The sequence below is a fragment of the Coturnix japonica genome, unplaced genomic scaffold, assembly GCF_054131305.1.
Source record: "Coturnix japonica strain WE unplaced genomic scaffold, WE-NBRP24 Scf043, whole genome shotgun sequence".
NCBI lineage: Eukaryota > Metazoa > Chordata > Aves > Galliformes > Phasianidae > Coturnix > Coturnix japonica.
In genome coordinates, this window is record NW_028188946.1 from 316,527 (window position 1) to 328,267 (window position 11,741).

General features: G+C 43.1%; 1 protein-coding gene across 2 annotated transcripts; it reads right to left on the bottom strand.

Annotated features, from left to right (window-relative positions):
• Positions 1–2,636: 2,636 nt before the first annotated feature.
• On the bottom strand, positions 2,637–7,443 carry LOC146752612 (uncharacterized). 2 transcript variants are annotated; one of them, XR_014940536.1, is made up of 5 exons: positions 6,998–7,443; positions 6,822–6,927; positions 5,371–5,472; positions 3,976–4,080; positions 2,637–3,191 (listed from the first exon to the last, which is right to left on the bottom strand). XR_014940536.1 is itself a non-coding variant. In XM_085531686.1 (4 exons), the coding sequence occupies exons 1-4, from the start codon at positions 7,071–7,073 to the stop codon at positions 4,056–4,058; spliced, it is 309 nt and encodes a 102-aa protein (XP_085387812.1). In that variant the 5' UTR covers positions 7,074–7,443; the 3' UTR covers positions 3,710–4,055. The 2 variants fall into 2 exon arrangements, 1 of the variants encoding a protein (XP_085387812.1); XM_085531686.1 differs by lacking the exon at positions 2,637–3,191 and having other exon boundaries at positions 3,710–4,080.
• Positions 7,444–11,741: the final 4,298 nt, after the last annotated feature.

Below are 11,741 nucleotides of genomic sequence, written 5' to 3' on the forward strand. Positions count from 1 at the left end.
CCCTAACCCTAACCCTAACCCTAACCCTAACCCTAACCCTAACCCTAACCCTAACCCTTACCCTAACCCTAACCCTTACCCTAACCCTAACCCTAACCTACCCTAACCCTAACCCTAACCCTAACCCTAACCCTAACCCTAACCCTAACCCTAACCCTAACCCTATAACCCTATAACCCTATAACCCTATAACCCTATAACCCTATAACCCTATAACCCTATAACCCTATACCCTATAACCCTATAACCCTATAACCCTATAACCCTATAACCCTATAACCCTATAACCCTATAACCCTATAACCCTATAACCCTATAACCCTATAACCCTATAACCCTATAACCCTATAACCCTATAACCCTATAACCCTATAACCCTATAACCCTATAACCCTATAACCCTATAACCCTATAACCCTATAACCCTATAACCCTATAACCCTATAACCCTATAACCCTATAACCCTATAACCCTATAACCCTATAACCCTATAACCCTATAACCCTATAACCCTATAACCCTATAACCCTATAACCCTATAACCCTATAACCCTATAACCCTATAACCCTATAACCCTATAACCCTATAACCCTATAACCCTATAACCCTATAACCCTATAACCCTATAACCCTATAACCCTATAACCCTATAACCCTATAACCCTATAACCCTATAACCCTATAACCCTATAACCCTATAACCCTATAACCCTATAACCCTATAACCCTATAACCCAACTCACAAGAACTTGTCCTTATAACCAAAGTTAAACAGGAACTCAACCAACTACACTTATAACTCCACATCTCCAGGTACTGGACCAGCTACGCTCACAAACAACATTCAGCACAAAACTGAGCTACTCTGCCAACCAAGTTCACACACAACATGACCAACTACAACAACAAGGCAACCAGCTCCAACAAACTAAGTTCACCAACAACTTGCACATCTACACTCACAAACTAAGTTCATCAACAACTGCACTGACAATGTGACCAACTACACACACAATCTGACTTACTGCAGCTACAACCAAACTCAGAACCAACCTGAACAACTACAACAACTACATACACTGAACTAACAGCCCTTCTAGTACTACCATGCCCCACTTACCTGTCACACCTACCTTAGATTCTGCTCCATCGCCTGCAGATGACAATTAACGACACACCACAACTGTTTCTTTATTACAGCTCCATCAACACAATATACAACTCATACAATAGTACAAACACAATACAGCAACAACATCATATTTACAAGCACAAAGTGGATACAGCAGTTCAGTACATGGCACAACATCCAGATATGCAGTACAAATAGCACAAGATACAACTCACAAGATCCCAGTATTGAGTACAAACATCAGCACAGTCAATACAGAGCACAACACAGTTTACAGGCGCAGCATTGATACATTGAGAACATGGCACAGCACAATGTTCAACCATCACATCAACACATAGAGCACATTGCACAATACATTTTACATGTACAACATCCATATACACAGCAAATTGTCCATCCCGGGTTACAGGCGCAGCATCTACATGTTGAGTACAGAGCACAGCACAGTTGACAGACACAGCATCCAAATACACAGTACATTGCATGGCACAAGGTACAATTACAGCATCAGCGCATTATATACACAGCAAGGCAAAATTGAAATCAATAACACAAACATGAATGGACTCAGTATTAAAGCCAATTTGATTAACAATAATTGACTGCAAAGCTAAAGCCAATGTGGCACATTCAAAATGGCAGCACAGCGCTGAAACCAGCGTAACTCTCATAATGGCCACAAATGGGCGCAAGTCAAAGAGTGGCCGCAAATGGGCACGAGTCAAAGAGTGGCCAGGAAGCAACTCGGCTCCCTCAGGCCATAGATAGTGGTTACGGGGCTGGGTTAGCCCGGATAGAAAAAAAGTGGGCTAGCCCAGCCCCGTAAGCAAGGATAAATAAAGCCAATTTGGCTAAAATAATTTGATTTGAAAAATAAAGCCAATTAAATTGAGTTAATTTGAGTTAATTTGAGTTAATTTGAGTTAATTTGAGTTAATTTGAGTTAATTTGAGTTAATTTGAGTTAATTTGAGTTAATTTGAAGCCAATTTAGTTGACATAAATTAATTTTAAACCTAAAGCCAATTTAGCTGAGATTAATTGATTGCAAAACTTAAGCCAATCTGAATTAGATAATTAGATTCCAAAGCAAAATCCAATTTGGTTGACAATAATTGAATGCAAAGCTAAAGCCAATTTGGGTTGAAATTAATTGAGTCCAATACAAAAGCCAATTTGGTTGACAAAAAATAATTGCACACACTGAAATCAGCGTAAATCTTATAATGGCCGCAAATGGACGCAAGTCAAAGAGTGGCCACAAATGGGCACGAGTCAAAGAGTGGCCGGGAAGCAACTCAGCTCCCTCAGGCTGTGGGCGTTGGTTACGGGGCTGGGTTAGCCCGGATAGAAAAAAAGTGGGCTAGCCCAGCCCCGTAAGCAAGGATAAATAAAGCCAATTTGGCTGATATTAATTGAAATCAAACCTTAAACCAATTTGGTTAAGGTTAAATAATAGCAAAGTTAAAGCCAATTAGTTTAAAATTTAATGACTGCAAAGCTACAGCCAATTAGATTATACTTAAATGGTTGTAAAGCTACAACCAATTTAAGTAACATTAAAAAATTAGAAAACTAAAGTCAATTTAATTAAAAATAAAATGGCAAAACTAAAGCCAATTTGATTAACAATGACTGATTGAAAGCTAAAGCCAATTTTGTTAAAAGAATTAATTGAAAAGCTATAACCAATTTCATTAAGATTAACTGACAACAAAGCAAAAACCAATTTAGTTGCAGTGATATGATTACAAAACAAAACCCAGTGTGGGTGAAGTTAATAGATTACTAAGCTAAAACCAATTTGTTGAAGTGTGATGTCAAATCTAAAACCAATTTGGGTAAGGTTAACTGAACACAAACCTTAAACCAATTTGATTAACAGAACTTAACTCAAAAGCTAATTCCAATTAAATGGAGGTTACTTGACTAATATGTAGCTGATGTGGTGTTGTGATGGATCGTCAGCCCCCCAAAGCTTTATTAAACGCCTGCATGGCAGCATGGAGTGCTGCATCAAAGGGGAACATCCATCAGCCAGGGAATATAAGGGCCCTAAGGAAGAAAAGCAGATAGTTAGATCAATGGGCTATAGCAAGTGGGACATGAAAATGTAAAATAGTGGGCAAGGCCCAAAAATTTGCTACAATAAACACCAAAATGGAGCTAAAAGTACAAAAGAAGAACACAGAGAATGCCAAAATGAACAGCAAGGCCCAAAAGAGCAGCACAAAAAACATCAAAACAGAACATAATACAACACAAAACACTGCAGAGAACAGGAATAGGGACATTAAGGCGCAACAAAATGATGCAGGCAACTGCAAAATGGAAGAAAGCACCCAAGAGAATATCAAAATATTGGGCAAGGGCCTACAAAAGGATGCAGGGAACACTGAAAAGGAGGGCAAAGCCCAAGAGAACAAGAAAAGGAATGGCAAAATGGACGGCAAAGTCCAAAAGAATGATGCAATGGATGCCTAAATGGACGGCAAAGCCCAGAAGAATGATGCAATGGATGCCTAAATGGACAGCAAAACCCAAAAGAATGATGCAATGGATACCAAAATGGAGGGCAAGGCCTAAGAGAACAATGCAAGGAACGCCAAAATGGAGGGCAAGGCCTAAGAGAACAACGCAAGGAACGCCAAAATGGAGGGCAAGGAAAACACTGCAAGAAACAACTGAGCAACAGCAAAGACCAAACACAAAGACAACACAGTAGGACAAGCACAGACAGCCCATAGGACACCACGGAGTGCAAAAATGAAGTCAAAAACACTAACCTCACATCTCAGTACATAACAAGTAAAAACCAATTGCTATGTGCTGCCCTTACCTGCTGGGCTGAGAGTTACCATCAGCAAAGCTGGTCCAGGCAATGCAGGTTACTGTTCCTCGCTGCTCTCATCAGGAGCCTCACATCTCTGTGCTCTGCTGGAACCTGTTGGACACAACATGACAATGAAGGCACTGGGCTAGAATTAATGCTATTAAAGATATAATTAATGCTATTATGGATATAATTAATGCTACTTTTAAGTCTAGATTTGCAGTAAGTTTAACAATTGTATCCCACACTACAATCATAATTAAAGTGACTTTCACATAAATCACTGAGCATCACTTTTATGACTGCATTTATCATAACAGACACCTTTAGTATTGGGTAAATATTAGGTAAATATCGGTTCCATTAACAAATACAGGTTACAGACTTTATCACTACAACCCGCATTAAGCCGGGGGAGCAGATCAAGATTAACACAAACAAAACCTCCCAGCAAATCCCAAACACAAGCAGAACAACCACAGAAAGACACTGCAACAGAAAAGCAAAGCAAGCAGCCAAGGGTAAGACAAGGACAAAAGCAATAAGGAAAGCCAAGGGAAAGCCAAAGCAAAAGCAACAGCAAACAGACCATTATAGGAAACACCAAGAACAAAGGCCAAAGGCAAAACAGCGTGGAGCACCAAGACAACAACAAAGGGAACAATGAAACAGAGGGTAAGGCCCAAAAGAATGCTGCATGGAACTGCAAAATAGAGCAAGGCCATAAAGAACACTGCAGGGAACATCAAGATGGAGAGCAAGGCCCAAAAGGGCACATACAACATCAAGATGTAGGGCAAGGCCTAAAAGAACACTGCATGGAACTGCAAAACAGAGGGCAAGGCCCAAAACAGAACTGCTGAAACATCAAGATGGAGGGCAAGGGCCAAGGGAACATCACGCAGAACATCAAGATGAGGACAAGGCCCAGAAGAACACTGCAAGGAACATCAAGATGGAGGGCAAAGCTGAAGAGAAAACTGCAGCAAACACCAAGATGAATGGCTAGGCCTAAAAGGGCACTACAAGAAACATCAAGATGGGGGGCAAGGCCCAAAAGGGCACTACAAGAAACATCAAGATGGGGGGCAAGGCCCAAAAGGGCACTACAAGAAACATCAAGATGGGGGGCAAGGCGGCAGAGGAAACTGCTTGGAACTCCAACATGGAATGAAAGGCTGAAGGGAATGAAGCACCAAAATGAACAACAAGGCCCATAGAATGAACAGAACATAAAGTGAGAACAAAGGAAACACTGCAGGAAATGCTGGAGAAACAGCAGAGAACAGAGGAAAAGAGAATGCAGAAGGACGAGAGCAGACATTATCATTATAATAATGGAACGTTACCTTCAATCTCAGTATGGAACAAGTAAAAAGCAATTGTGTGTGCTGCCCTTACCTGCTGGGCTGAGAGTTACCATCAATAAAGCTGGGTCTGGAGCATTCCAGGCAATGCGGGTTTCTGTTCCTCGCTGCTCTCATCAGTAGGATAGAATCCATGCTATTAGGGATGGAATAAATACTATTAGAAATAGAAGTAATGCTATTTCTAAGGTTAAAGGTGCAGTTACTTTAAAATGGTATTTTGCACTATGATTAGAATGAAGGTTACTTAAAAACAAAGGGTTAGATTTACAGATACTCTACAGAAAACTGCAATTATCACTAAATTTCCCATTAAGGCCATAAAGTTCCTGCAATTATCCCATAAAGTTCCCTTAAGGTCACGATTACCATGAATGCTGCCTCCCAGCAAACCCCATAGAGCCAAAGGCAAAGGCAGCAGAACAAGCACAGAAAGCCCCAACAAAAGAAAAGCAAAGCAAACACCAACAGTAAGGCAAGGGCAGCAGTAAGAGAACAGCCAAGGGAAAGCACAAGGGAAAGCAACAGCGAGGAGAGTGGTATGAAACACCAAGAACAGAGGGCAAAGGAAAGGCAGCGTAGGAGGCCAAATGGAAACACCAAAAGAACACTGCAGGAACAACAAAAAGGAGGGCATGTCCCAAGAGAACATGGCAGGGAACAGCAAGATGGAGAGCAAGGCCCAAAAGGGCATTAAAGGAACAGCAAGATGGAGAGCAAGGCCCAAAAGGGCACATACAACATCAAGATGTAGGGCAAGGCCTAAAAGAACACTGCATGGAACTGCAAAACAGAGGGCAAGGCCCAAAACAGAACTGCTGAAACATCAAGATGGAGGGCAAGGGCCAAAAAAGATCATGTAAAACATCAAGATGGATGGCAAGGCCCAAGGGAACATCACGCAGAACATCAAGATGAGGACAAGGCCCAGAAGAACACTGCAAGGAACATCAAGATGGAGGGCAAAGCTGAAGAGAAAACTGCAGCAAACACCAAGATGAATGGCTAGGCCTAAAAGGGCACTACAAGAAACATCAAGATGGGGGGCAAGGCACAAAAGGGCACTACAAGAAACATCAAGATGGAGGGCAAGGCCCAAAAGGGCACTACAAGAAACATCAAGATGGGGGGCAAGGCCCAAAAGGGCACTACAAGAAACATCAAGATGGAGGGCAAGGCCCAAAAGGGCACTACAAGAAACATCAAGATGGGGGGCAAGGCGGCAGAGGAAACTGCTTGGAACTCCAACATGGAATGAAAGGCTGAAGGGAATGAAGCACCAAAATGAACAACAAGGCCCATAGAATGAACAGAACATAAAGTGAGAACAAAGGAAACACTGCAGGAAATGCTGGAGAAACAGCAGAGAACAGAGGAAAAGAGAATGCAGAAGGATGAGAGCAGATATTATCATTATAATAATGGAACATTACCTTCAATTTCAGTATGTAACAGATAAAAAGCAATTGTGTGTGCTGCCCTTACCTGCTGGGCTGAGAGTTACCATCAGCAAAGCTGGGTCCAGGCAATGCAGGTTTCTGTTCCTCGCTGCTCTCAACAGGAGCCGCACATCTCTGTGCTCTGCTGGAACCTGTAGGACACAACACAGCAATGAAGGCACTGCCCACATCTGCAGGGCAGCTCATAGACACAGCACTCACCTTGGCTTTGGTAGGGAGGGATGTTGGAACCAATAGGGCCCCATGAGACCCCATTGGAACCAATAGGGCCCCACATAAGACCCCATTGGACCTTATAAGGTCAACAACCCAGTGCAAGACCAACCAAGGTCTTGAAATCAAACAGTCTATGAGTCCAGATGAGATGCATCGCAGACTGAGAAGTGGTGACAATGGGGTGCAGTCCGGTGAGCAGAAACACGGCCAACATGGCACTCCTTTGTAGGAAGGTAGAAGGGATGAGCCCAGGAACGGCTGAGCCGTCGGTCCCACTGCTGTGCTGGGAATGACCACAAAGCAGATCCTCATAGAAGGACCCAGGGCTCATTGAAGCAGGAGGTGATGATGGAGATCCTCATAGAAGGACCCAGGGCTCATTGAAGCAGGAGGTGATGATGGAGATCCTCATAGAAGGACCCAGGGCTCACGGAAGGCAGGAGGTGATGATGGAGAACCAGCACAGCCTCACCAAGGGCAAATGCTCCTTGACTGACCTCATAGACTTATATGATGGCACTGATACATCAGTAGATGAAGGAAGACCTGCTGATATCATCTACTTAGACTTCAACAAGGCCTCTGATGCAGGACCCCACAGTGTCCTCATGTCCAAGTGATGAAGACACCAACTGGATGGGAAGATGATGAGATGGATGAAGAACTGGCTGTAGAAGTGAGTCCAGAGAGCAGCAGCCAATGGCTCCAAATCCAGATGGAGATGATGATGAACAGCGTCCCATAGCATCCAACATTGGGGCTGACACTCTGCAATATATGAACATAGATTCAAATGATGATCAGCACTGAAGACCATCACGACCATCTCCATTCAACCCCCCTGCTATGGGGACATTACCCAAACACCACACCGGGGTCCCACAGCCTCAAACACCTCTAGGGATGGAGCATCCCAAAGGGACCCGTTCCATCCTCCTCCTTTCAACCCCAAATAGAAAGAAGGGATCACCCACCCTATTCTGAAGGCTGAGCCCTCCATCCAAAAGAAGCAGGTGCCAGAATTCGGCTCCTTCTCATACACATCCATAAGCAACCAAAAGGAGAAGACATCAGAACAGTAACAAAGAAGAAATTCCTTACCCCATAGCAAAGCCAGACACTCACCTTATACCCCAAAGAAAAGGATCTCCAAGCAGAGTTGCATCCCATATGGTATCCAGAGCTCAAAAGCAGCAGGAAGGAGAATCCACTACCCCCAATGCTCCCATAGGAGCACTGAGCAGGAACTGATGCTGCCCCCTGCCCTTCCCAGCCCTTAAATACCAATCAAGGAGGGGAGGAGCCAGGCTCCAACCAATCACAATCCACCCCTCAACGGCCCCCACCTGTGCCCATGGGGTTGGCCCCTCCCCTCAGCAGGTGCCCAATCAGGATGTTACATAACAGCTCCAATCAGGAACAAAGCCAAAAATGAAGCAATAACAGGTTAATAATTATATCTACCTGTTCCTAAAGGGGAGGATTATGGATAGAGAAGAAACGACAGCACAGTATATGGACACAGGGGTGCAGATCTCAGTGTCACAATGGGGTGACACTGTGGGCACTGCTCTGGGGTTGATGATGGGGGGACGTTGGGAAGATGGGGGGTTATGGGGGGGGACATTGGAATGATGGGGGGTGATGGGGGCAATGATATCATTATATAATCAGGGTGATATAATAGAAATGTTTAGTCATGGTTGGAAGCCATGATGGGGCGGGGACACAGCAGTACAGCCCAAGTGCAGGCAACACATCCGATTGGCTGCAGGGCTGGCTCCGCCTCCTTCTGGTGCTCATATAAGGGCTGGCACTGGGAGGCAGCAGGTATTTGCTGGAGCTCCTCGTTGTGGTCACATCTACCCACATGAAGAAGCTCTTCTGCTCTGTTGCTGCCTTGGACCAAGAGCTGCTGGATGGAGCTCCAAGACTTGGCTTCTCCACCATCACATTGCTCGGCCTAGAAAAGCACTACAGGAGGTGAGTTCTGGCTCTGATACTGGAATAATGCTGAGCTGATGGGGGGCAGAAATGTTTGGGGGGTGATGTTGAGCTGCCAATGGAGGGGGGACAATGAGCTGATGTTTGACAATGAAGCTGTATGTAGATGTGGAGGTATCAATGGAGTTACACAAGGAACCATGTTGGAAGGTGACGATCAGTAGATGACAGACTGAATAGTGAAAAAGGACCCCATAGTAGATGAAAAGGGAACACTTAGCTACATAAAGGGAAAGGGGGCCTCACTAAGGCAAAGGGTACTTACAGATTTATAGTTTATGTTAAGGAGGAGCATAGAGAGGGGAATTGCTCTAACCCTGCTTTTCTTGGTTTTCTTCCCCCCTAAAACTGCTTTTCTTGGTTTTCTTCCGCTCTAAACCTGCTTTTCTTGGTTTTCTTCCGCTCTAACCCTGTTTTTCTTGTTTTTTTTCGGCTCTAACCCTGTTTTTCTTGTTTTTTTTCGGCTCTAACCCTGTTTTTCTTGTTTTTTTTCGGCTCTAACCCTGTTTTTCTTGGTTTTCTTCTGCTCTAACCCTGCTTTTCTTGGTTTGTTTTGGCTCTAAACCCGTTTTTCTTGGTTTTCTTCCGTTCTAACCCGGCTTTTCTTGGTTTTTTTTGGCTATAACCCTACTTTCCTTGGTTTTCTCCGGCTCTAACCCTGCTTTTCTTGGTAATCTTCTGCTCTAACCCTGTTTTTCTTGTTTTTTTTCGGCTCTAACCCTGCTTTTCTTGGTTTTCTTCCGCTCTAACCCTGATTTTCTTGGATTTTTTCGGCCCTAACCCTGTTTTTCTTGTTTTTTTTCGGCCCTAACCCTGTTTTTCTTGTTTTTTTTCGGCTCTAACCCTGTTTTTCTTGGTTTTTTTCGGCTCTAACCCTGTTTTTCTTGGTTTTTTTCGGCTCTAACACTGTTTTTCTTGGTTTTCTTCCGCTCTAAGCCTGCTTTTCTTGGATTTTTTCGGCTCTAACCCAGTTTTTCTTGGTTTTCTTCCATTCTAACCCGGCTTTTCTTGGTTTTCTTCCGCTCTAACCCTGTTTTTCTTGGTTTTCTGCCGTTCTAACATGGCTTTTCTTGTTTTTTTTCGGCTCTTACCCTGTTTTTCTTGGTTTTCCTCCGCTCTAACCCTGCTTTTCTTGGTTTTCTTCCGTTCTAACCCGGCTTTTCTTGGTTTTTTACTGCTCTAACCCTGTTTTTCTTGGTTTTCTTTTGTTCTAACCCGGCTTTTCTTGGATTTCTTCGGCTCTAACCATGTTTTTCTTGGTTTTTTTCGGCTCTAACCCTGTTTTTCTTGGTTTATTTCGGCTCTAACCCTGCTTTTCTTGTTTTTTTTCGGCTCTATCTCTGCTTTTCTTGGTTTTCTTCCGCTCTAACCCTGTTTTTCTTGTTTTATTTCGGCTCTAACCCCGTTTTCTTGGTTTTTTCCGGCTCTAACCCTGTTTTTCAAGGTTTTCTTCCGCTCTAACCCTGCTTTTCTTGGTTTTCTTCCGCTCTAACCCTGTTTTTCTTGTTTTTTTTTCGGCTCTAACCCTGTTTTTCTTGTTTTTTTTCGGCTCTAACCCTGTTTTTCTTGGTTTTCTTCCGCTCTAACCCTGTTTTTCTTGGTTTTCTCCGGCTCTAACCCTGTTTTTCTTGGTTTTCTTCCGCTCTAACCCTGTTTTTCTTGGTTTTTTTTCGGCTCTAACCCTGTTTTTCTTGGTTTTTTTCGGCTCTAACCCTGTTTTTCATGGTTTTCTTCCGCTCTAACCCTGCTTTTCTTGGTATTCTTCCGCTCTAACCCGGCTTTTCTTGTTTTTTTTCGGCTCTTACCCTGTTTTTCTTGGTTTTTTTCGGCTCTAACCCTGCTTTTCTTGGTTTTCTTCCTTTCTAACCCGGCTTTTCTTGGTTTTATACTGCTCTAACCCTGTTTTTCTTGGTTTTCTTTTGTTCTAACCCGGCTTTTCTTGGTTTTCTTCTGCTCTAACCCTGTTTTTCTTGTTTTTTTTCTGCTCTAACCCTGCTTTTCTTGATTTTTTTCGTCTCTAACCCTGCTTTTCTTGGTTCTCTTCCGCTCTAACCCTGTTTTTCTTGTTTTTTTTTCGGCTCTAACCCTGTTTTTCTTGGTTTTTTTCGGCTCTAACCCTGTTTTTCATGGTTTTCTTCCGCTCTAACCCTGCTTTTCTTGGTTTTCTTCCGCTCTAACCCTGTTATTCTTGGTTTTTTTCGGCTCTAACCCTGTTTTTCTTGGTTTTTTTCGGCTCTAAACCTGTTTTTCTTGGCTTTTTTCGGCTCTAACCCTGTTTTTCTTGTTTTTTTCAGCTCTAACCCTGTTTTTCTTGGTTTTCTTCCGCTCTAACCCTGTTTTTCTTGGTTTTCTTCCGCTCTAACCCTGTTTTTCTTGGTTTTTTTCGGCTCTAACCCTGTTTTTCTTCGTTTTCTTCCGTTCTAACCCGGCTTTTCTTGGTTTCTTTCGGCTCTAACCCTGTTTTTCTTGGTTTTCTTTTGTTCTAACCCGGCTTTTCCTGGTTTTCTTCTGCTCTAACCATGCTTTTCTTGGTTTTTTTCGTCTCTAACCCTGTTTTTCTTGGTTTTTTTCAGCTCTAACCCTGTTTTTCTTGGTTTTCTTCCGCTCTAACCCTGCTTTTCTTGGTTTTCTTCCGCTCTAACCCTGTTTTTTTTAATTTTTTTCGGCTCTAACCCTGTTTTTCTTGTATTTTTTCTTCCGCTCTAACCCGGCTTTTCTTGGTTTT